This window comes from Bos grunniens, chromosome 1 (assembly GCF_055505025.1).
Source record: "Bos grunniens cultivar Pamir isolate PY7600 chromosome 1, Bosgru_T2T1.0, whole genome shotgun sequence".
NCBI classification, from domain to species: domain Eukaryota; kingdom Metazoa; phylum Chordata; class Mammalia; order Artiodactyla; family Bovidae; genus Bos; species Bos grunniens.
In genome coordinates, this window is record NC_141165.1 from 111,411,514 (window position 1) to 111,437,735 (window position 26,222).

General features: G+C 41.1%; 2 protein-coding genes across 34 annotated transcripts in view; one reads left to right on the forward strand and one right to left on the reverse strand.

The window, feature by feature from the left end:
• Positions 1-26,222, forward strand: part of SENP7 (SUMO specific peptidase 7) — a 185,573-nt gene that overhangs the window by 14,784 nt on the left and 144,567 nt on the right. For 20 of the 28 annotated variants that reach the window (XM_086409127.1, XM_086408931.1, XM_086408961.1 and 17 more), the window contains exon 2: positions 24,823-24,908. In XM_086409127.1, the coding sequence (XP_086265253.1) occupies positions 24,869-24,908 (40 nt within the window). In that variant the 5' untranslated portion in view covers positions 24,823-24,868. Of the gene's footprint in view, positions 1-17,299; positions 17,376-24,714; positions 24,909-26,222 lie in introns of those variants that run through there. The other 8 variants (XM_086408982.1, XM_086409024.1, XM_086409067.1 and 5 more) reach the window with 3 other exon arrangements.
• Positions 308-25,388, reverse strand: LOC147380082 (putative protein ARB2BP). Of its 6 annotated transcripts, none has more exons than XM_086409280.1 (3): positions 24,951-25,375; positions 23,521-23,587; positions 308-608 (listed from the first exon to the last, which is right to left on the reverse strand). In XM_086409280.1, the coding sequence occupies exons 1-3, from the start codon at positions 25,143-25,145 to the stop codon at positions 601-603; spliced, it is 270 nt and encodes an 89-aa protein (XP_086265406.1). In that variant the 5' UTR covers positions 25,146-25,375; the 3' UTR covers positions 308-600. The 6 variants fall into 6 exon arrangements, with proteins under 6 accessions (XP_086265406.1, XP_086265396.1, XP_086265368.1 ...); XM_086409270.1 differs by lacking the exon at positions 308-608 and adding an exon at positions 17,673-19,155 and having other exon boundaries at positions 25,205-25,388; XM_086409242.1 differs by lacking the exon at positions 308-608 and adding an exon at positions 17,673-19,155 and having other exon boundaries at positions 24,951-25,381.

A 26,222-nucleotide genomic window follows, 5' to 3' on the forward strand; every position in this document is an offset into this window, starting at 1 on the left:
AGATCACCTCCGTCTTGGTCCTCCCTCCCCTCGCCCCACCTCACCCTTCTAGGTCATCATAGAACCCTGGGTTGAGCTTCCTGTGTTATACACCAGATTCCCCCTAGCTGTCTGTTTTACATAAGATCACCTTCCTCTTGGAACTCCCTCCCCCCGACCCCACCCCACCCCTCTAGATCATCACAGAACTCTGGGTTGAGCTCCCTGTGTTATACACCTGCTTCCCACTAGCTGTCTGTTTTACATATGGTAGTATATATATCTCAATGCCACTCTTTCAATTTGTCCCACCCTCGACTTCACTCACTGTGTCCATAAGTACATTCTCTACATCTTCGTCTCTATTCTTGCTAAATGTTAGTCGCTTCAGTCGTGTCCGACTCTTTGCGACCCCATGGACTGTGGTCCGCCAGGCTCTTCTGTTCATGGAATTCTCCAGGCAAGAATACTGGAGTGGGTTGCCATTTTCTTCTCCAGGGAATCTTCCCAACCCAGGGATCGAACCTGGGTTTCGTGCATTGTGGCAGATGCTTTACTGGCTGAGCCACCAGGGAAGTAAGATTTTCGCTAAGAGTTCCCATTTCTGAAGGAAGTAGTCTGCTAAGAATCTGTGGAGAGTGAAGAAAGGGAGAAGGTTTGATACTGTCATGAATAATTAATGTGACATACTAAGAGTGATGGAGAAGTTTTTCACATATTTTGGTATAGGGAAGTCCTTCTGGCTTTTATCTATGGTTCTGCCTGAACTTTGTGTGAACTAAAACAGCCTGAATTATGACCTGTTGAATGCTTATACAGCATATCTGCTTTAACTATTAAGGTAAAGAATGCCCTCAATTAAGACAAAGATAAATAGCTCCCTACCTATGGCATTGTTTAATAGTTTCTTGATGATGATGTTTCCTTCCCAGACACCAGGATCCTGCTATCTCATTGAATTCATACTAATCTGTCTGTTTTGAAACATTGAATGATTGCACCCCTGTTGTGTTTGATGTGTGTTCTTTGTTTTAATAATAAGGTTTAAAACTGTGTTGAAAACCATGCTTCATTGAAACAGATCCTTGGAACCACTAAGAAGCTTCCTCCTAGGCTATATTCCCCATTTTGGCTCAAGTAAAACTCTTTTCTATTTCTTAGAATAGTTTAAGTATTGATTATTTGTGTCAGCAATAGAAATAGAAAGTAGAGTGGCATTTACAGGGGCTAAGAGGATGGTGCTGAAAATGAAGTGTTTAGTGGTATAAAGTTTCAGTTTTCTAAGGTGAAAAAGTTCTAGAGATCTGTTGCACAACAACACTACCGAAGTTAAAAATTGTTAATATGGTAAACTTATGTTTTCCCTAAAATCACAATTAGAACTAAAAAAGGAAAAGAAGTGTCAGCTGACTAGGGAATGACAGTCATGTTGTTGGGCTCTATTTATGATTTAATTTGGGTTTCCCTGGTGGCTCAGACAGTCAGGAATCTTCTACAATGCAGCAGACCTGGGTTTGATCCCTGTTTTGGAAAGATTCCCTGGAGAAGGGAATGGCAACCCATTCCAGTATTCTTGTCTGGAGAATTCCATGGACAGAGGAGCCTGGTGTGCTGTGGTCTATGGGATTGAAAAGAGTCAGACATGACTGAGCTACTAACACACAATCTAATTCAGTTTGTTTGTTTTTGTTCAGTCTCTAAGTCATGTCTAAATCTTTGCAACTGCATGGACTGCAGCATGCCAGGCTTCCCTGTCCTTTGCTATCTCCTGGAGTTTGCTCAAACTCATGTTCATTAAGTCAGTGATGCTATCCAATCATCTCATCCTCTATTGCCCCCTTCTCCTCCTGCCTTTAATCTTTGCCAGGATCAGTCTTTTCCATTGAGTCAGCTCTTTGTATCACGTGGCCAAAGTATTGGAGCTTCAGTTTCAGCATCAGTCCTTCCAATGAATATTCAGGGTTGGTTTCCTTTAGGATTGATTCATTTGATCTCCTTGCAGTCCAGGGAGCTCTCAAGAGTCTTCTCCAGCACCACAGTTTGAAAGCTCAATTCTTTGGCACTTAGCCTTCTTGATGGTCCAACTCTCACATCCATACATGACTGCAGGAAAAACCATAGCTTTTACTATACAGACCTTTGTTGGCAGAGTGATGTCTCTGCTTTTTAATACACTGTCTAGGTTTGTCATAGCTTTTCTTCCAAGGAGCAAGTTTTTAATTTCATGGCTGCAGTCACCATCCATGGTGAGTTTGAAGCCCAAGAGAAGAAAATCTGTCACTCTTCCCACTTTTTCTCTTATTTGCTATGAAGTGATGAGACTACATGCTCTAATCTTTTTTTGTATGTTGAGTTTTAAGCCAGCTTTTTCACTCTCTTTCATCCTTATCAAGAGGCTCTTTAGTAACTCCTCGATTTCTGTCATTAGAGTGGTATCTGCATATCTGAGATTGTTGATATTTCTCCCAGCAAATCTTGATTCCAGCTTGTGATTCATCAAGCCTGGCATTTTGCAAGATGTACCTTGCATTTAAATTAAATAAACAGTGTGACAATATAGCCTTATCATATTCCTTTCCCAATTTTGAACCAGTTCATTGTTCCATGTCCGGATATAATTGTTGCTTTTTGACCTCATACAGGTTTCTCAGGAGGCAGGTAAGGTGGTCTGGTATTCCCACATCTTTAAGAATTTTAATGAAGCAGATGTTTTCCTGGAATTCCCTTGCTTTCTCTGTGATCCAGGGAATGTTGCCAATTTGATCTCTGCTTCCCCTCCCTTTTCTAAACTCAGCTTGTACATCTTGAAGTTCTTGGTTCACATATTGCTGAAGCCTAGCTTAAAGGATTGTGAGTATTTGTAGTGATATCACTCTATCTTGTTATGTGATCTCCCCCCCCTCCATTTTGCCAACAAAGGAGATGATAAACAGGTTAGTAGATGGAATTGAGTAGGAGATCAGAAACAGGTGAATAGATGTAATTGAGTAAGCAAACTGAACAATATGACACTGAAAAGAGCCAGGTATCATCTACTTTTGTGAATGTTTTGGTGGAGCAATATGTATTTGGTACAGCCAAGATTCAGGCCATGACCACAAGAGTCAGTGGCAGGATTACAGTGGGTTGGGTCATGAGAGATGATCTAGAAATCCAAGTCAGGGTATAAGTATGGTACAGTTTTTGATTCAAAACTCAATTTTGTACTCTGTATTTAGTAGCATTTGAAGTTTCTCTTTTGGTGTGGGCCTGTCTTACAGTTTACTAAAATTAGGGAGGTCTCTGCTTTCTGGGGCAGATATTATTTTGATTTTTAAAAAGTGAGATGAAAGTTTTAGGATACTTAAGAGTCAGAGGCCAAACAAAAGGATTTTCTTGTCCTTTCATGCCTTGCAAAGTTTATTGCTATGCAATACCTTGACCATTCCTCTCTCAGCCCGAGGGTAGGTAGTGTCTTCTGTTACCTAATTGTTCTAGGATTTGGGAACTGGGATGTATTATTTAGGAAAAGTGAAGTTGCTCAGTCATGTCTGACTCTTTGCAACCCTAAGGGCTGTTGCCAACCAGGCTCCTCAGTCCACAGAATTTTCCAGGCAAGAATACTGGAGTGGGTTGCCATTTCCTTCTCCAGGGGATCTTCCCGACCCAGGAATCGAACCCGGGTCTCTCTAATTGCAGGCAGACGGTTTACCACCTGAGCCACCAGGGAAGCCCTTATGAAGCTGTTTCCATGCGGTTTTGAACCGGGGACCTTTTGCATGTTAGGCAAACGTGATAACGACTACGCTACAGAAACCACACAAATGAAAGTCACTCAGTCGTGTCTGATTCTTTGGGACCCCATGGACTGTAGGCTGCCAGGCTCCTCTGTCCATGGAATTCTCTGGGCCAGAATACTGGAGTGGGTAGCCTTTCCCTTCTCCAGGGGATCTTCCCAGTCCAGGGATTGAACCCAGGTCTCCCACATTGCAGACGGATTCTTTACCAGCTGAGCTACCAGGGAAGCCCAAGAATACTGGAGTGGGAAGCCTATCCCTTCTCCAGTGGATCTTCCTGACCCAGGAATCGAACTGAGGTCTACTGCATTGCAGGCGGATTCTTTACTAACTGAACTATTTAGGAAATACTGCTAAAAACAGGATTTCCCCCAAGCCACAAATCCTCTCCACAAAGATAGTAAAGAAAGAAAACATTTAGTTTTGAATAAGCACTAAACCAGGTTGTGGTGGGCATCATAGGCAATCTGTGAAGAGATTGTGAAGACAGAAAGGAATCTCACCCCCTTAACTAGCCAAGTAGATAACCCCCACTGCAAACATATTTTCAAAATAAACAATAAACAGTCCTCAAGAGAACCTAACAGCATACTTTGTCATGTGAAGTTCATCCTAACTTTACCATGATAATTGAGGTTACTTTTATTTGTTAATTAGCTTTATCCAATCTTTTTGACAGGACATGGTTTTGCCAGTTGGAGTAAGGCATCCATCAAACTTAAGTTCTTGCCCTGGCATGAGAACTATGAGATAGGGGAACTACCTTCCTTGATCTTTATATTTTAAAAAGATGGCTTTCAGGTTCTAGAGGAAACATTCCTGAGTTGTGAGATGGGCAAGAAGCTTATTTAGCCATTATGAATATTTACATCTATTTGAAAAGGAGAAAGAAATTCTGAAAGTGTGAGGGGAAGAAATCCCTTTGTTTTCAACAATGAGGATTACATCTCTTATTTTTAATTTGTATTTGCCCTTAAATTATATGGTAGACAACTGGAGGTAATGGTCGTGAAAGACAAGTGAGACACACCACTTCCTTTCCTGTGGGGAGAGAGACAAATGTGTCAGTTGGATCATTGGGACCATAAAACATGGGTTCAGCCAATAAACCTCTTTTGTTGCTTTCTTCAGGGGAGGAACTTTGGTCCAGATGATCATCCCTGATAACTTTCACCTCACATGAGATAGATTTAACTTTATTACCTCTCTGGTAACTCCTAATCTTTCAAACAGTCGTTCCCAAAGTGTGATCCTCAGACTGACAACATTAGCATCACCTGGGAACTGTTAAAAGGCAAATTTTGTGGCCCCACCTAGCAATCCTACTGAATTAGAAACTCTGGCAGTGACACCTAGCAGTTGGTGTTTTAAGACTTCCAAGTTATTCTGATGTACTTTGAAGACAGAGAACCACTGCCTTTGAAGAAACCTTGAAAAGGAAGTAAGAGAAATTCTTGCCATCTTCTTTAACAGAGACTTCCCATAGCAAATTCACAAACAACATGTTTTCTTTTTTTGTTAAAAATATGTTTAGTATTAGGTAAGCCCCTGGTGGCTCAGAGGGTCAAGAGTCTGCCTGCAGTGCAGGAGACCTGGGTTCGATCCCTGGGTGGGGAAGATCCCCTGGAGAAGGAAATGGCAACCCACTCCCGTATTCTTGCCTGGAGAATCCCATGGACAGAAGAACCTAGCAGGCTACAGTCCATGTTTAGTATTGGGAGGCGACACACAAATCTTATACTTTCCTTACAATGATCATAACCTGTTACTTGTAACTGTTGGTATCTTCCACAAAAAGGGGAAAAAATGATCACATACTGGTGTCCAAAAGCCTTAGGATTTTCCTGAAGTGGCATATCAGACTCCCATATCAGTCTTTCCTCTATCAGGGCACGTCTCTGGTCTACAGCTTATAGCCAGAAATCTGGAGCTGTCCTTTTTTTGACTTCAAGCTGCTAAAATAGACCTACATCAGAAGGCAGAGAAAGGGATTATTTAGGGTGACCCTAGGAAGGAAAATGAAAATAAGCTTTCTTTTCAATTTGTGGCAAAAATTTTGATGTTTTGCAGAGAAAAAGGAAAGCAGTAGCTAAGTACACAGCTGTTTCAAGATAAACATGTTCCCAGAGCCAAGATGATTTTATAAGCAACAACTGCATTGAGCTGCTATACCATTAGTTTCAGTTGGCATTATTTCTGATGTGGTTGTCTAAAATATGTCTTTAAATTGTTTGGCATTCTCTCAAGAGGTGGGGAGAAGGCAATGGCACCCCACTCCAGTACTCTTGCCTGGAAAATCCCATGGATGGAGGAGCCTGGTAGGCTGCAGTCCATGGGGTCGCTGGGAGTCGGACATGACTGAGCAACTTCCCTTTCATTTTTCACTGTCACACATTGGAGAAGGAAATGGCAACCCACTCCAGTATTCTTGCCTGGAGAATCCCAGGGACGGGGGAGCCTGGTGGGCTGCCATCTATGGGGTTGCACAGAGTCGGACACGACTGAAGTGACTTAGCAGCAGCAGCAAGAGGTGGAGTCTAATTCCTCTTCCCTTGGACTTAGTGACCTGTGTCTAACAAATAGGAAAAGAGTAGACCAGTATGCCACTTCAGAGCATAGGTCATAAAAGATAGTGTAGTTTCCTGCTTGCCCATTCACCTGGGTGATTGATCCCAGGGGAAGCTAGCTGCCCTGTTGTGAGGACACTCAAGTGACAAAAACTCTCCTTGGCCACATTTTAGTTAAGCTCCTCTGAGTCCTCTCCTGGGACTAGTCCTTGACCTTGACCTGTGAGAGTGCTGCTGCTAAGTCACTTCATTCATGTCCGACTCTGTGCGACCCCATAGATGGCAGCCCATCAGGCTCCCCCATTCTTGGGATACTCCAGGCAAGAACACTGGAGTGGGTTACCATTTCCTTCTCCAATGCATGAAAGTGAAAAGTGAAAGTGAAGTCGCTCAGTTGTATCCGACTCTTAGCGACCCCATGGACTTCAGCCTACCAGGCTCCTCCATCCATGGGATTTTCCAGGCAAGAGTACTGGAGTGAGGTGCCATTGCCTTCTCTGGTGAGAGTGCATAGGTCACTGTTAGTAAGATTCCTGCTAAGTCATCCTGAACCTTGATATCTAATCAAGTTTATCATTCCTCATTCCTCATGTCTAAGCCCTTGGGTGGCCTTTAGCAAGACTCTCTCTACTCCTGAGATTTCCTCTTAGTTTTGGATCCACTGATACTGTTCAGTTCAGTTCAGTCACTCAGTCCTGTCTGACTCTTTGCAACCCCATGGACTGCAGCATGCCAGGCTTCCCTGTCCGTCACCAACTCCTGGAGCTTACTCAAACTCATGTCCATTGAGTTAGTGATGCCATCAAACCGTCTCATCCTCTGTCTTCCCCTCTTCCTCCCACCTTCAGTCCTTCCCAGCATCGGGGTTTTTTCAAATGAGTCATTCTTCACCTCAGGTGGCCAAAGTATTGCAGTTGCAACTTCAGCATCAGTCCTTCCAATGAATATTCAGGACTGATTTCCTTCAGGATGGACTGGTTGGATCTCCTTGATGTTCAAGGGACTCCCAGAGAGTCTTCTCCAACAGCACAGTTCAAAAGCATCAATTCTTCAGCATTCAGCTTTCTTTATAATACAACTTTCATATCCATACATGACTACAGGAAAACCATAGCTTTGACTAGATGGACCTTTGTTGGCAAAATAATGTCTTTGCTTTTGAATATGCTGTCCAGGTTGGTCAAAACTTTTCTTACAAGAAGCAAGCATCTTTTAATTTCATGGCTGCAGTCACCATCTGCAGTGATTTTGGAGCCCAGAAAAATAAAGTCTGTCACTGCTTCCATTGCTTCCCCATCTATTTCCCATGAAGTGATAGGACCAGATGCCATGATCTTTGTTTTCTGAATGTTGAGTTTTAAGCCAACTTTTTCACTCTCCTCTTTCACTTTCATCAAGAGGCTCTTTAGTTCTTCTTTGATTTCTGCCATAAGTGTGGTGTCATCTGCATATCTGAGGTTATTGATATTTCTCCTGGCAATCTTGATTCCAGCTTATGGTTTATCCAGTCTGGCATTTCTCATGATGTACTCTGCACATAATTTAAATAAGCAGGGTGACAGTATACAGCCTTGACGTACTCCTTTCCTGATTTGCAACCAGTCTGTTGTTCCATGTCCAGTTCTAACTGTTGCATCCTGACCTGCATAAAGATTTCTCAGGAGGCAGGTCAGATGGTCTGGTATTCCCATCTCTTTCAGAATTTTCCACATTTATTGTGATCCACACAGTCAAAGGCTTTGACATAGTCAATAAAGCAGAAATAAATGTTTTTCTGGAACTCTCTCACTTTTTCAATGATCCAATGGATGTTGGCAATTTGATCTCTGGTTCCTCTGCCTTTTCTAAATCCAGCCGAACATCTGGAAGTTCACGGTGCATGTATTGTTGAAGCCTGGCTTGGAGAATTTTGAACATTGCTTTACTGGTGTGTGCTGCTGCTGCTGCTGCTAAGTCGCTTCACTTATGTCCGACTCTGTGTGACCCCATAGACGGCAGCCCACCAGGCTCCGCCGTCCTTGGGGTTCTCCAGGCAAGAGCACTGGAGTGGGTTGCCATTTCCTTTTCCAGCGCATGAAAGTAAAAAGTAAAAGTGAAGTCGCTCAGTCGTGTCTGACTCTCAGCGACCCCAGGGACTGCAGCCTTCCAGGCTCCTCCGTCCATGGACTTTTCCAGGCAAGAGTACTGGAGTGGGGTGCCATTGTCTTCTCCGACTGGTGTGTGAGATGAGTGCAATTGTGTGGTAGTTTGAGCATTCTTTGGCATTGCCTTTCTTTGGGATTGGAATGAAAACTGACCTTTTCCAGTCCTTGGCCACTGCTGACTTTTCCAAATTTGTGGGCATGTTGAGTGCAGCATTTTCACAACATCATCTTTTAGGATTTGAAATAGCTCAACTGGAATTCTATTACCTCCACTAGCTTTATTCATAGTGATGCTTCCTAAGACTCCTTGACTTCACATTCCAGGACGTCTGGCTCTAGGTGAGTGATCACACCATGATGATTATTTGGATCATGAACATCTTTTTTTGTATAGTTCTCTATATTCTTGCCACCTCTTCTTAATATCTTTGCTTCTGTCAGGTCCATACCATTTCTGTCCTTTATCGAGCCCATCTTTGCATGAAATGTTCCCTTGGTATCTCTAATTTTCTTGAAGAGATCTCTAGTCTTTCCCAGTCTATTGTTTCCCTCTATTTCTTTGATCACTGAGGAAGGCTTTCTTATCTCTTCTTGCTATTCTTTGGAACGTTGCATTCAAATGGGTATATCTTTCCTTTTCTCTTTTGCTTTTCGCTTCTCTTCTTTTCACAGCTATTTGTAAGGCCTCCTCAGACAACCTTTTTGCATTTCTTTTTCTTGGGGATAGTCTTGATCCCTGTCTCCTGTACAATGTCATGAACCTCTGTCCATAGTTCATCAGGCACTCTGTCTATCAGATCTAGTCCCTTAAATCTATTTCTCACCTCCACTGTATAATCATAAGGGATTTGATTTAGGTCATACCTGAATGGTCTAGTGGTTTTCCCTACTTTCTTCAATTTCAGTCTGAATTTGGCAATAAGGAGTTCATGATCTGAGCCACAGTCAGCTCCCAGTCTTGTTTTTGCTGACTGTATAGAGCCTCTCCATGTTTGGCTGCAAAGAATATAATCAATCTGATTTGAGTGTTGACCATCTGGTGATGTCCATGTGTATAGTCTTCTCTTGTGTTGTTAGAAGAGGGTGTTTGCTATGACCAGTGCATTCTCTTGGCAGAACTCTATTAGCCTTTGCCCTGCTTCATTCTGTACTCCAATGCCAAATTTGCCTGTTATTCCAAGTATTTCTTGACTTCCTACTTTTGCATTCCAGTCCCCTATAATGAAAAGGACATCTCTTTTGGGTGTTAGTTCTAGAAGGTCTTGTAGGTCTTCATAGACCCATTCAACATTCATTTCAACTGTTCAGCATTACTGGTTGGGGCACAGACTTGGAATACTGTGATATTGAATGGTTTGCCTTGGAAATGAACAGAGATCATTCTATCATTTTTGAGATTGCATCCACATACTGCATTTCAGACTCTTGTTGAGTATGATGACTACTCCATATCTTCTAAGGGATTCTTGCCCACAGTAATAGATAAAATGGTTATCTGAGTTAAATTCACCCATTCCAGTCCATTTTAGTTGGCTGATTCCTAAAATTTCGACATTCACTCTTGCCATCTCCTGTTTGAGCACTTCCAATTTCGCCTTGATTCATGGACCTAACATTCCAGTTTTCTATGCAGTATTTACTTCCATCACCAGTCACATCCACAACTGGGTGGTGTTTTTGCTTTGCCTGTCTCTTCATTCTTTCTGGAGTTATTTCTCCACCTATCTCCAGTGGCATATTGGGCATCTACTGACCTGGGGAGTTCATCTTTCAGTGCCCTGTCTTTTTGCCTTTTCATACTGTTCATGGGGTTTTCAAGGCAAGAATGCTGAAGTGGTTTGCCAGACCCGTCTGTCTTGGGTGGCTCATAGTTTCATTGAGTTAGACAAGGCTGTGGTCCATGTGATCAGATTGGTTAGATTTCTGTGATTGTGGTTTTCATTCTGTCTGCCCTCTGACGGAGAAGGATAAGAGGCTTATGGAAGCTTCCTGATGGGAGAGACTGACAGAGGGGGAGAATGGGTCTTGTTCTGATGGGCGGGGCCATGCTCAGTAAATCTTTAATCCAATTTTCTGTTGATGGGTGGTGCGTGTTCCCTCCCTGTTAATGTACTTTCACAAAGAGTTGGTGAACTGAACTGAACTGAACAGGAGAGGAAGGGGCAGGGCACAACTTTTGAAAGAATGACATGACCCAATGTCACAACTTAAACCAATTAGAATCACATGGGACCAATGGCAGACAAGACTAGACCTTGATCCTCAATCAGCAAGCAAAATGACACACCCAGAGGTGCCATGACAGTTGCAGGGCAAAAGACCAAGGAGTGGGTGATAGCCCAAGTCCTGGAGACCTCCACTCCTTCCCAAAAATAGTTGGAATAATTCTCCCACTCATTAGTATATGAAATTACCTAGCCTATAAAAACTAACTGTGCTGCATTTTGCAGTACACTTGCCCTCTGTGATGGCCCACACTCTTGTTTGTGGACTGTGTTTCTCTCTGAATCTGAATAAATCCATTTCTTACATATCAGTTTGTCTCTCACGAAGTCTTTCTGCAGTGAGACATCAAGAACCTGAGCTTTATTAGGCCCTGAAACCAGGTACCATGGGTTTTGGCCTGGTTCGAGTTCCAGTCATGTGGGTTCAAGTTTGAAACTGGGTTTTGGCTGGAGTCCCAGACATGTGGGTTCAAGTCCCAGTCTGAGGTAAACAGTTTTAATACCCCTACTCTAATTCTTGAGTGTTAATTCCTACCTGTCTTTGTTGTGTTTAGACTTGAGCCTGATCTTTCTTCTCTGTTGGCAGTAACCCTAATTGCAATAGTCTTGAATAAAGTCTTCTTTACTATTTTAACAAGTGTTAGGTTAATTTTTTAATAGAAGCAGCCTGTGTAACAAGTCCATACAGTGAGTTACTAAGGCTCAACTGTAGATCACCATGGCTTGTCTTTTTTTTTTTCATGGTCATAAAATCTTAACATTTTAAGCCTAAACTTTACAGAATAAATATACTGGACCCTATCTCCATCAATCCTAACTTTTAGTTGCTATTTTAATGTTAAATGTTGCCCTAACCACTAAAATATTAGTGGTCTTTCAATGTCTGGATTATGGAAATACATATTTCTGAGTTAAATGCTTCAGATCATCTGGTGTGTGCTCTTCTGAGGGATCCTGAACCAGAATCACTCAACTAAGCTGCTCCTGAACAGAAGCTGTGAGATAATAAATACTGTGTTAAGTCACTAAGTTTTGGGGTAATCTAATATGTAGCAACAGAGTATTATAGGCTGGGAGCCTTAAACAGAAAGTATTCCTCACAGTTCTAGATCTGGGAAGTCCATGATCAGGGTATCAGTAGATTCAGTGTCCAGTGAAGACCTGCTTCATAGATGGCTGTCTTCTCACTGTGTCTCACGTTGCTGTTGTTGTTCAATTACTAAATTGTGTCCAACTCGTTGTAACCCCATGGACTGTAGCATGCCAGGCCACCCTGTCCTTCATTATCTCCTGGAGTTTGCTTAAATTTATGTCCATTGAGTTGGTGATGCTATCCAACCATTTCATTCTCTGTTGTCCCCTTCTCCTGCCTTCATTCTTCCCCAGCCAGTATCAGTGTTTTTTCAGTGACTCAGTTCTTCACATCAGGTAGCCAAAGAATTTGAGCTTCAGATCCATCTTTGCAATGAATATTCAGGAATGATTTCATTTAGGACTGACTGGTTTGATCTCCTTTCTATCCAAGGGACTCTCAAGAGTGTTCTCCAGTACCACAGTTCAAAAGGATCAATATTTTGATGCTCAGCCTTCTTTATGGTCCAACTTTCACATCCATACATGACTACTGGAAAAACCATAGCTTTGACTATATGGACCTTTGTTGGCAAAGTGATGTCTATGCTTTGTAATATGCTGTCTAGGTTTGTCTTAGCTTTTCTTCCAAGGAGCAAGTGGTTTTTAATTTCATGGCTGCAGTTATAATCTGCAGTAAACTTTGGAGCCCAAAGAAAGAAAACTGGTTTTTCATTTTTCACTGTTTCTATTTTTCTCCTGTTTGCCATGAAATGATGGTACCAGATGCCATGATTTTAGTTTCTTGAATGTTGAGTTTTAAGTCAGCTTTTTCACTCTCTTCTTTCACCCTTATCAAGAGGCTCTTTAGTTACTCTTCCGCTGTCTGCCATTAGCATGATATCATCTGCATATTTGAGGTTGTTGATGTTGTTGTCTCACACTGCAGAAGGGAGCTTTCTGAGTTTCTTCCATAATAGCATTAATCCTGGTAATAAGGGCTCTACTCTCATGGTGTAATCACCTCCCAAATATCCCACCTCCTAATAGCATCACATTGGAGATTAAAATTTCACCATGAATTTTGGTGGGGGACACAAACATTCAGTACATAACAGAAATTATAGTGTCAGTTCAGTTCAGTCGCTCAGTCTGTTTGCGACCCCATGAATTGCAGCACGCCAGGCCTCCCTGTCCATCACCAACTCCCAGAGTTCACTCAGACTCAGAGCCATTGAGTCAGTGATGCCATCCAGCCATTTTATCCTCTGTCGTCCCCTTCTCTTCCTACCCCCAATCCCTCCCAGCATCAGAGTTGGCTGTTCACATGAGGTGGCCAAAGTACTGGAGTTTCAGCTTTAGCATCATTCCTTCCAAAGAAATCCCAGGGCTGATCTCCTTCAGAATGGACTAGTTGGATCTCCTTGCAGTCCAAGGGACTCAAGAGTCTTCTCCAGTACCACAGTTCAAAAGCATCAATTCTTTGGCGCTCAGCCTTCTTCACAGTCCAACTCTCACATCCATACATGACTACTGGAAAAACCATAGCCTTGACTAGACGGACCTTTGTTGGCAAAGTAATGTCTCTGCTTTTCAATATGCTGTCTAGGTTGGTCATAGCTTTTCTTACAAGTAGTAAGTGTCTTTTAATTTCATGGCTGCAGTCACCATCTGCAGTGATTTTGGAGCCCCCCAAAATAAAAGTCTGACACTGTTTCCACTGTTTCCCCATCTATTTCCCATGAAGTGATGGGACCGGATGCCATGATCTTCGTTTTCTGAATGTTGAGCTTTAAGCCAACTTTTTCACTCTCCACATTCACTTTCATCAAGAGGCTTTTTAGTTCCTCTTCACTTTCTGCCATAAGGGTGGTGTCATCTGCCTGTCTGAGGTTATTGATATTTCTCCTGGCAATCTTGATTGCAGCTTGTGCTTTTTCCAGCCCAGCATTTCTCATGATGTACCCTGCGTATAAGTTAAATAAGCAGGGTGACAATATACAGCCTTGACGTATTCGTTTTCCTATTTGGAACCAGTCTGTTGTTCCAAGTCCAGTTCTAACTGTTGCTTCCTGACCTGCATACAGGTTTCTCAAGAGGCAGGTCAGGTGGTCTGGTATTCCCATATCTTTCAGAATTGTCCACAGTTTATTGTGATCCACACAGTTAAAGGCTTTGGCATAGTCAATAAAGCAGAAATAGATGTTTTTCTGGAACTCTCTTGCTTTTTCCATGATCCAGCAGATGTTGGCAATTTGATCTCTGGTTCCTCTGCCTTTGGAAGTTCAAGGTTCACGTATTGCTGAAGCCTGGCTTGGAGAATTTTGAGCATTACTTTACTAGCGTGTGAGATGGGTGCAATTGTGCAGTAGTTTGAGCATTCTTTGGCATTACCTTTCTTTGGGATTGGAATGAAAACTGACCTTTTCCAGTCCTGTGGCCTTAAACTAGGTTTAAAAAAAACAAAGAACTAAGAGGAACTTCCCTGATGGTTCAGTGATTAGGAGTCTGCTTTTGAAACAGGAGGGAAGGGGGCAGGGCACCACCTTTGAAAGAATGATATAGCTGGAGGGCACAACATAAACTGATTAGAACGAAATGGGTCCAAAATGGCAGACAAGTCAACTTGACTAGACCTTGATCCTCTGTATGGGCTCACTGTAACACATCAGCAGGCTAAATGACACACCCAGAGGTGCCATGACAGTTCCAAGGTTGACCATCAAACACCAAAAGTGGGTGGTAGCCTAACCCCTGGAAATCCCCACCCCCTTCCCCAAACTAGTTGGAATAATCCTCCCACTCATTAGCCTGTGAAATTACCCAGCGCATAAAAGCCAACCACACCACATTTCAAGGCCACTGCACTGGCCCTTTGTGTTGACCCACACTGTCTGTAGAGTGTGTTTCTCTCTGAATAACTCCACTTCTTACCTATCGTTTTGTCTCTTACTGAATTCTTTCTGTGATGAGAACATCAAGAACCTGAGCTTCATTAGGTCCTAAACCAGGTCTGTGACCTCAGTGGGAAGACTGTGAGTTTTGGCTGAGTTCGAGTCCCAAACTGGGTTTTAACTGGTTTCAAGTCTCAGCCATGTGGGGTCAAGTCCCAATCTGAGGTAAATGGTTTCACTTCCAGTGCAGGGGATGGGTTCAACCCCTGGTTGAGGAACTAAAATCCCACATGGTGTGTGATGTGGCCCAAAACCAAAAACAAAACAAAACCATTAGGAATTAGAACACTAGAAGAACTAGAAAGAGCTATGTACAAAAAAATTCATATGACCCATTAGATATGGCAGAGTCAAATTTTCAAATGTAACATCTAATATGTTTTCCTCTAGTACTCATGTAGGGGCAGAGCTAAAAAAAAAAAACTTGTAACCTATTCCTTTATCTTTCTTTAAAACTTTCTGGAACCACCAAAATAAAGTTTTCACCGGTAGTCCTATTTCAGTAAATGATACTTCTCTTTTTTCTTTTTAGTAAATAGTATTGTATTTCTGTCCAACTAGTTGCTGAAGACAAAACATCTGGGAACACTCCTTGTTATTTCCTTCTCCTTATTCCTGACCTCCAATCACAAAATTTTGTTCATTACATGTATTAAGCATTTCTCTGCAAATTATAATCACAATGAAATATCACTTCACCCCTGTCAGAATGGCCCTCATCAAAGAGTCTACAAATAACAAATATTGGAGAGGATGTGGAGAAAAGAGAACCCTTGTATACTGTTGGTGGGAATGCAAATTGGTGCAGCCACTGTGGAAAACAGTATGGGAGTTCCTTGAAAAGCCAAAAATAGAGTTACCATATGAGCCAGCAATTCACTCCTGGGTGTACATCTGGAGAAAAATGAAAACACTAATTTGAAAAGATGCATGCACCCCAGTATTCATAGCAGCACTATTTACAATAGGCAAGATGTTGAAGCAACCCAATGCCCATTGATAGATGATTAGATTAAGATGTCATATGCAAATGAAATGGAATATCACTCAGCCATAAAAAGAATGGAATATTGCCATTTGCAGCAATGTGGATGGATCTGGAGAATATTATGCTTAGTGAAATGTCAAAGACAAATTATACATGGTATCACTCATATGTTGAATCTAAAAAAATAATACAAATGAATGTACATACAAAAGAAACATTCATAGATATAGAAAACAAGTTTATGGTTACCAAAGCAAAGGAAGGAATAAATTATAGGTATGGGAGTAACAGATGCAAACTATTATAAAACAGAGAAGCAACAAGGATTTATTGTATGAAAAAGTGAAAGTTGCTCAGTTGTGTCTGACCCTTTGTGACTCCGTGGATTATACAGTCCATGAAATTCTCTGAGCCAGAATACTGGAGTGGGTAGCTGTCCCTTTCTCTAGGGGATCTTCCTAATTCAGGGATCAAACACAAGTCTTCTGCATTGCAGGTGGATTCTTTACCAGCTGAGCTACCAGGGAAGCCCCTTATTGTATAGCACAGGGAATTATATTCAATATCTTATAATAATCTATGATGGAATATAATCCACAAAAAAATGAATCATTTTGCTGTACACTTAAATACTGTAAGACATTTACACTTATATAAAAAAAAAGCATTGAACATTTCTCAAACTACTGCCAAAATTATTTGATCTCTTAGCTTCCAAGCGTGTTCTGCTTCTAAACTATTCTCTAAACTACAATCAGGATATTCTTTATAAAGTGTAAATCTGCTAGTATTCTGTCTAAAACCATCCAATGGTTTCCACTGTTATTAGAATAAAGTTTTTTTTTTCGACATTGCAGCCTTAAGTAAGCTGCCTGTTTATTTCTCCAACTTAACTTAGCAGCTACTGACAAAACTTCTCTCCATCAAATCTGATTTTGGCTGCTCGGAGCCCTTCTCTTGAGTAGGCTCTGACATTGGGCTCTGCCCTTGGTCTGTTTAGTCCAGGTGTAGCAAAAATTCTGCTGAGTCAGTTAGTGAAAATCTCACCTTTGGTGTCTGAACATTCTCTATTATATTTGATAAAATTCCTCATACTCCACTGTCAATATCTTCCCAGCCCTGCCCTGCCCGCAGTAAGAATCCTGCTGCTGTCTCTTCAGTTGTGTCTGACTCTGTGTGACCCCATAGATGGCAGCCCACCAGGCTCCCCCGTCCCTGGGATTCTCCAGGCAAGAATACTGGAGTGGGTTGCCATTTCCTTCTCCAGTGCATGAAAGTGGAAAGTCAAAGTGAAGTTGCTCAGTCGTGTCCGACTCTTCGAGACCCCACAGGACCGCAGCCTACCAGGCTCCTCCGTCCATGGGATTTTCCAGGCAAGAGTACTGGCGTGGGGTGCCACTGCCTTTGGTATTCATTGCTACTTGGCTATAACTCCTCCCCCACTCCCATCATTGTATTTGCAGTTGAGTCCTATCTTTCCCCCACTACAAAATCCCCATTGCACCAATCACTTTTGAATTTTCCTGTCTTTAATGAATGTCATGAATGTTTAATGAATGTTTCCTTTACTACTATTCTATAATCTTTTAGCTCTTGCTGAACTGGACTTCTTTCTTCTGCCTCAGGACTTCTGCACATGTGATTCCTTTGACTGTGACTTTGTTTTCCCAGGTAACTACTACTGTTCTTCAAACTAGGCATCATTTTGTCAAAGGAGTATTCCCTGAACCCCAAAGCTATTATTAGCTCTCATATTAGATGTTCCATGATGCCCTTTATTTCTTAACACTCTTCACACTTGTAATTTGTTTTTCCTTGTGAACCTCAAAGAAAGATAAAGGCACTGTTGGCCTTGTTAATGTGCCCAGCATTAATATTTACTAGTACATAGTAGACAGTCAGATATTAGCAAAGGTATGAGTAAACACACACATAAGAAAAATAAAAAACTCACAAATATACCAAGAATGGAGTTTCCTTATGATACTTAATTTTATTTTCATTTATAATTTTAATATAGTGCTAATAATACAGAAGTCAAATATTGACTTAATATTTAATTTCTATCAATTAGTTTTGGTGTCATTAAACCATATGAAATCTTTTCCTAAGAAGATCCTCTAACAAGACTACTTTGACTAATATTGTAAAATATTAGTGATGGTACTGACTTCCTGGTTCATCAGTAGGCTACAGAACATATTTGCAAAACATATTTGCTTTTAAACAAATTCAGCAAATCAGACTTGAAGTCAGAACATAATACTGCATGTGAGTTGGAAGTGTTCTTCTCTTCTAGCATCTACATTTGCAAAGTTTCAGTGGGACAAAACAATCTTAGATGACAAAAAAAAGTAACTTAAGCACTCTGCTTTCTTTTTGTGGAGCTTCTAGTCATTATGGACACTCGAGAGAAATTAGCTGCTTTGGCTTTCAAAGCTTTTCTAAAGTATTTAAAAATTGACTGAAGGCTAGAGGAAGGGGCTAAGTTGTGTTTTTCTGTACCAGCAGAAACTATAGGAAACTCCTTTTTCAAAACGGTTGTTGCAGGTTTATCCAAAGGCTTCGGACTTGTCACCCATTCACGGCAGTGCTGCTTTATCCATTCTAATAACTGGACATCGCGTCCCAACTGGTGTCCTACATGATGTTCAGAGTCAATAAGTGCAACAGCGTATACTTTGCTCATCACATCCCACTTTTTACGAACAAGCAAGTCCATAAAAACCAAGCCTCCATAACCATGTACAATGAAAGCAACATCCTTGCCTTCAGTCTTTGAAATGAAGTAATCCCAAATATAAGCCATGTGTTCTTCAGGGGTCTTGCTGCATCTTTTTGGAATACATTGGAGAGACTCCTGGAGAGAGAAAAAGCTCTTTGTCTGAACCATTTTTCTGGAAGCGAACTCACCATTTTGTGTTAAAAGGCCTTTCCACTCTTCTCCTGTCTGCTGGTCCACAAAATTGTCATTGGGGTTTAGCACAATTACATCATAATGTGCCTGCAATGCCATTTGAATACATGGTATCTGACTTCCATGCTGGAGACCATGATGTATTATTGCTTGCTGACTCCACTGACCAGCTCTAAAGACCCCGTGGTCTTGAAGGAGGACAAGAAGAGCAGAATGATGATTTGATAACGCTCTCTCACTCATGAAAAAGAAGCTTCTTGGTTCCTTATCAGCCTCTGGTGGGATATATACTTTTTGTAATTTGCACACTTTCTCCAAAAGTTCATAAATGTATTGTTCAAGCAAATGGCCAAGGGCCCAGTAGCGCTTGCTATTCCTCTCCAGGACATTTTTATAATAGTTAAAGGCAAAAGGCCCATGTGTCTCAGTGTGTCTCAATTCAGCTTTTTCATTGAAGTCATATTTAAGTTCTTCTAGTAAGTCAGATTGTTCAATAAATTTTTGGAAGCTCAGTTTCTGAGTCACTGGTAACCACTGAAAGTAAAAAGCAGTATTATGTCAGTACTAGAAAAAAATAAAATACAAATTTCATCTTGCTTAAGTCTTCCTGTGGGAAATCATGTTAAGTTAAGCACTTTATGAAGATATTAGGGCTTCCCTGGTGGCCCCATGGTAAAGAATCTGCCTGCCAATGCAGGAGACACAAGAGATATGGTTTTGAACCCTGGGATGGGAAGATCCCTTAGAAGAGGAAATGGGAACCCACTCCAGTATTCTTGCCTGGGAAATCCCATAGATGGGGGATCTTGGAGGGCTACAGTCCGTAGGGTTGCAAAAAGAGTCAGGCACAACTTAATAACCAAACAGCAAACATGAATATATTAACCTATGGTAGAGATTTTAACTCAAAATAATTGTGAAAAATGCACAGTAGTGAGAAGTTGAATACACTAAGGGACAATGGATAGACCATATATAAAAACAGAACTCTGACCCACAATCTGCAGCAACTTGCCCAGGAAGTAAATCTCTCATCTACAATAAACAGCCCTGGAAGCCAGTCTTAAAAGGCAGAATCTCAGGAAGTGAGACTGCTTACTTCTAGTGACAATCTGAGAAGTCAAACAATAACTTCTGTCACAGTTGGCCCCAAATGGCCAAGACTTGATTTGTATTTATTTACTTATTTGGCTGTGCCCAGTCTTAGCTGTGGCATGCAGGATCTTTAGTTGCAGCATGTGGCATCTAGTTCCCTGACCAAGGGTCGAACCCTGGGGTCCCCTGCATTGGCAATGTGGAGTCTCAGCCACTGGACCACCAGGCAAGTCCCAAGACTTGGTTAATAACTTATAGCTTCCGTAATTTTTATACCTGCTTCCAACTTAGGACCCACCAGAGAAAGCCACATAGGCACCCCTAACCAGTGACACAGGATGGCTCCCTTTTAGTTAGCTTGCAGACAGCTTCCTCATGCCGATATGGTCCAATCAGGACATGCCAGCAGCCTTCCCTTTTTTTCCACTACAAAGCTTTCCCGCTCCTCTGCTGGCTTTTGAGTCACTGCCAGAATGCAAGTGATGGTGGCTGACTCCCTTGCTATAGTGAGCTCAGAATGAATAGATTTTGTTTTTCTCATTTGGTTAGTCTTTATCTCCACAGTAAGCATTTAAATATTTTTGCTATTAAATAAACGACAGGGGATGGCAGTAGATGTGAAATGTGAACCAGGCACTGGAGATTATGATCAAGTTATCTAATAATAGAAGATATGGTTATTCTGATGTTTGAAACTAAAAGTGACTGAGAAGTTAACTTAGTTATTGTAGTCATAGCCCAAAGGGAAAGAAAAGTCCTTGAAAGGCTAAGTCCCGGGAGGAAAAAAACCTCAATAGACTTTATTTTGGGGAGAAAAAAAAAGGTTAAGTGGTTTGTGCTAAAATCAAACAACTGTTAAATGATTAGGTACTGAGGCTATGTGACTCAAATTCATGTTCTTAACAAATACATTAATACTCTTGCTCCTGAATTTCTGAACACTAGCACTAGCAACCACAACCCACTTCCAATAAATAGCACTTAAAATGATTTTCAGTGCCACTCAAGGCTTAAGGTAAAATCAAAACAGTGCCAGCTTGCTTTGATTTCTTAACTCTTTTCTCACTTTCTGAATCTGACTCCCATACCCAACCAGTACTTTATGAAGGTATTTGGTTATCCAAATTATCCAACCTATATAGACTGCTATTTTCTGTTCCTTTAAAAACTTTTCCTTCCAGTGTTGCTGATCTCAGGTGCTGTTATGTAATTAATATCTTTTCCTAGAGTGCAAGTGACAGATAGGAGGAGCCTCTGGAAGTAGATTAATTGATTTGGGTTTAAATTCTAGCTCCAAATGTTAAGTTGAATGACTTTTAGCTGGTTTCTTAACCTCTATCAGTTTCAGTTTCTTCAACTTCTGAGTTTTAGTTTATACTATCTAAAACAGCAAATGATATTACCGTCTATCCTGCCACTCTACTTTATTTTTCTTCATAGCCTACATTACCACCTGATATATAATTGTATATTTAAAAATTGTCTCTCCTCACTAGAATGAAAGCTCTGTGAGAACAGGAACTTTGTTTAATTAACTGCTCTATCTATAGTACTTGGAACAGTGTCTGGGATATACAAATATTTTTTCAATGCATAAATGCAAAATAGGATAACATTTCACAAGGCTGTTGTGAGAATTAATATAGATAAAAGCCATTTTATGCAGTGTCTCACACATGGAAGTTTCTGTAAAATAAGACAGGATGATCTTCTTTTTGAGAAATATGAAATAAAAAAAAAATCTCTCTCTTGCCCAGCCTTTCTTATTCACTCAACATTGTGATTTTTTCCCACATTAATAAGCACAGTCCGAGATCATTCATTTTACTAATTTATAGTGTTCCATTGCTTGAATATGCCATGGTTTAACCATTATTCTGTTGAATAACTTTAAGGCTGCTCCAGTTTTCCACGATTATAAACAAAGTGGGGTTCCCTGGTAGCTCAGCTGGTAAAGAATCCGCCTGCAATGAGTGAGACTTGGGTTCAATTCCTGTATTGGGAAGATACCCTGGAGGAGGGCATGGCAACCCACTCCAGTATTCTTGCCTGGAGAATCCCCATGGACAGAGGAGCCTGGTGGGCTACAGTTCATGGGGTCACAAAAAGTCAGACACAACTAAGTGACTAAGCACATAAAGCTACAATGAACATTCTTATATATTTTTTGTGCACATATCAAGAGTTTCTCTAGGCAATATGCCTACAAGTGGAATTTCTAAGTCATGTTGACATCTTCCATTCTACCGGATACTGCTAAATTGCTCTCCAAAAGGAGGGTCTATTTGATAGTCTGGCATGGATGAGGTTTGTACAGAAAAGCAGTTATCTCTTATATCTAAAAATACTTTGTTTATTCAAACAAACTGCCCTTTTCTCTACTGAAATAGAAAGATAACCTAGTATGTAAAACTCAATGAAGTAAACCTAAATCAACTAAACTAAACCAAAGAGCTAAAGAATGTTGTTAGCTAACTTTTCTTTCAATCAGAGTAAAACAAAATCGGTATTTTCTAATAGCATGTAATATATGGCATTCAATTCCTCTTTTTCACCTTTGTTAAGTGCGTTTGTACCTAGTTGTAAGTGCGTTTGTACCTAGTTGTTTGAGAAACAATTCTTAGGGGAAAAGAATGGGAGTTTGCAAACTGGATAACCAATATGGCACACCGATAAATAAAGGACAAGTATTTAAGTGGAGAGAAAAGGAGCAAGGTGCAGAGTATCCTGTAGAATGAAAAGGCAGACAGTACTTTACAATTTATTGTAGTTTACATTGCTTGGCTAATACACTTCAACATGTAACTCTCCCCTGAATTCATATATAGCTGTTCCTTGATATATTTAGTCACCAACCAAACCTATTTATATTCAGATTGTACTTAAAAGTTAATTCACTTGGGAAGAGAAGTGTCATTTTTAGTTTAAGCTCTCCTCAAAGACATTGTTACTTAATGGGTAAAATAAAGAGTTGATCAATTTAACACTGCCATCATGTCCTGTAACTATTAAAAAAATCATAGCCACTGCTTTTAATCCTATAGTCAAAACAAAAATAGAATAAAACACTTTATATACACTTTTAACACCCAATAAAGAACCATACTCATTAAGATCAAACCTGTCCATCCTCTCCTCCTATAAAATACTGGGCTGATGAATTTCTAATCTCAAACAATCTTAATTTAAAAGGCTCTATACATGGTGAGCTAAACATACATAAAAGAAATGACCTTATCTACAAACATACTAAGGGAATCATTCACTTTTTTTGAATGATTCACTTATTTTAAAAGTTCACAATTCACTTATTTTAAAATAAGGAAGCTTTCACCTCAACATCATAAAACACTATAAAACAAAAGATCATGTAATTAGTCTTTCATAAACTGCAAAGTGAGATTGTTAAATGACTCCCTCAAAAGACGGAACTTTTTAGTCCTTTAAGTTGTTTGCAATACAACTATGCAGCAGATACTGTAAAAACAATAAAAATACTGGTTTAAAAAGCAAATTTCAAGTTTTTGAGCTTAAAGGTCATTTATCTTCAAATATGTCATTCAAAACCAGCTGCATTCAAAGAAACAATCTGACTCTCTCTCTGTATTAACAGAAATGCTATATTTGGTTGAATGATAAGTTTAAATGATATGTTTGCAAGTTGACTAATATTATTTCTTATAATGTCATTTCTAATAGGTTGACTTACTGCTAAACTTTAAAACCATTTACTTTTAAGGAAGCTTTGCACAGAAATGGATTAGGCTTACTTAGAATTTCCTTTTTTATGTTTCCATCTCTTACCTCTATTTCCATCTTTTTCCAGCTCTGTTTCGTATAATATCCGCTGATGAATCAAGCCAGCGTGATTCTGGAGTAAAATTCAATTTAAAAAGTTGACTTATATAATAAAATTCAGATATTTTCATTAGGCAGTGTTTTTATTTGCTAAAAAGAAATAAACTGAGCCTCTAAATGAAATCCTTGTAGTGAATTTCATTCGCAGCAAGTCCTGACGTATTTCTGCTTTTCAGCCATTCTGACCTTGCAAGACACTCCCCCGAGCCCAATAGGCATTATCACCTGGAGACTTACCCCTAGCTCCAACACAGACGACACAGTAATTAAAAAGTAAGGCTAAAAAAGCTAAAGCCAGGCTCTGGCAGTGAATTGAACAAGTTAAGTCCCATTACCAGCCTTGGCAAGATGGGGGAGAGGGGAGCGGATGTTAAACTGCTGGAACATTCCAGTATCATTTGCCTCTAACTAGAGTGCTCTGTGTTATTTTGTTAAACTTACTATGATTAAAGTTTACCCACTTAAAAAAAGTATTCAAATATGTACTTTATGGCTAATCAAATAGAACAATTTTATAAACTGATGGGTCCTATGAAAGGACTAAAAAAGTAATCAGCCCCAAAGTACTAATCGTTGAGTTCGTTGAAGTCAGGGTTATTCCCTTAAGTACTGTAATAAAAATTAGTTGAACAAATTCATATACAGCCACCCACTTTATAGCATCTCATTATTTTACGTTAAAAAATTGGGGTCCAGCTTTTTCCCTGTCCTTTAAAAATTATGGATTTGGATTTTGAAGAGATCCTATTACTTTTTTTCCCTCAGCTGACTTAATTGATTTCCACTCCAACTGCTAAACTAACAGGCTATTGATTTTTGTCTTGTTAAAAAGTCTTTTTGCTTCTAAATTTGAGGAAGCGCCTTGAGAACAGACACATAGCAGACGCCACGAGTAAAGTAATACCATCAAAGGACGATTTCTGGGGTAGCGAAGTGGGGGAATTCCTAGCTTCCTTGCTTTAATTTTTAGTCAAGCGCATCTTCAAGTCAACAAAACCTTTATGGGCTAAAACCTCACACCCAGTCTCAGTGTCCTATAGGCACAGAGAGAATGAAAAAACGCCACTTAAACAAACACTTGAGCGGCTAACCCACAGAGCAAACAAGTCCCAGGAAGTGATTTCCGGATGGAGGTGGGAGGGGCAGTAATTTCCGGTCTGAGGCAGGCGACTGCTCTTGCGCAAGCGCAATTCTCACGTTCTTGGCTTTTTTTCCCCCCTCTCCCCTCCCCCTCCCTCCCCTACTCAGAGGGGGCTTGAGGTGACAGCGACTGCGATTCCAGCAGGAGGAGAAGATGGACAAGGGGAAGGCCGGGAGACGACGATCTTCTGCTGGTGAGAAAGGGTCGGAGGAGGACTGAGCATATTATCTCCTACCTCGGGCAAAGGGGAGACACAGGCGGCGACGGGAGCTGCGGCCCGGAGCTGTGAGGGCTCCGGCTCCGGCTCGGGCTCCGGCTTTGGCTCGGCTGTGCGGGGAGCGGAGGGGAGGGAGCGGTGGGGCCCCGCACAATGGAAGGTCCCCTGGTCTCCCCGGCCCCTGCGGGTTGAAGACCCAGTCCGAGCTGTCATCAAAGCCTCAGTCGCTTTTCACCCCGTCACCCCTTTCATTTTTGTTTTCCTGCTAGCACCTTGCTTGGGTCTCGTCGAACCACGGGTCTTCCCGGTTGGTTTGTCGCTCTCCTGCCACGCCTTCCTCGTAATTCCACCAATGTTGCTGTTTCATTTCCAGCTTCTCGGCGCCTGACCCCACTTTCCCCTCTTCCTTTGATTCTTGACTTTGCCTTTCTCATTCCGCCCCCGCCCCCGCCCCCACCCCAGGCAGGTAAAAGCAGCTGCGAAGGAGAGGCGGGGTTTGTTAATTGACACTTCAGGTCTCCTCTGCTGCTGCTGCTAAGTCGCTTCAGTCGTGTACGACTCTGTGCGACTCCATAGACGGCAGCCCACCAGGCTCCCCAGTCCCTGGGATTCTCCAGGCAAGAACACTGGAGTGGGTTGCCATTTCCTTGTCCAGACATTTCTCGTCTAAATTGCTGCAAACATCGTGCCTTGCGTGGACTTAGGAGCCAGCCCGCTTAATAACCCTTTTCTTTTCTAGACACCCCCTTCTTCCAAAAGTGATTAAAAAGTCTAACAAAGGACTTGAAGCCCTGTTTCGTTGTGTTTTTATTCTCAGCATATTTTTCTTTTTGAAAATGCTTTGGCAGTTAAATGATTATCTTTAGTTTTGGGTACTGGATTTTAGAAACACAAAAGAGGGTGTTGTAAGAAGTCAGGTGGAGCTCCTCCCAGTCAGCAAGTTTTCCTTAAAGATCTCGTCCTTTAAGGGTACCTAAGTTCCTGTTTTAAGTCCCGTGGACCTACCAGAGGAGGAGGGAGTAGGGGCTCTTTGATAAGTTTACAGTCTAGTACACTAACACACAACGAATCATTTCATTTTCTTATTTCTTAATGTGCCGTCTGTTGTTGAATAGATAGTCTTAACAATTCTAAATTTATTTGAGTTCCCTTGTGGCAGTGCATCTCAGTCTTTTTCTGGCTGCAAAGAAGCGTGAGCAAGGATCTCTGGGACATTGCGTGAAGCAGCGGAAAACCTGAAATTCCTTTTCATAAGCAACCAGTGTTACCATTTGTGTGTGTGTGTATGTG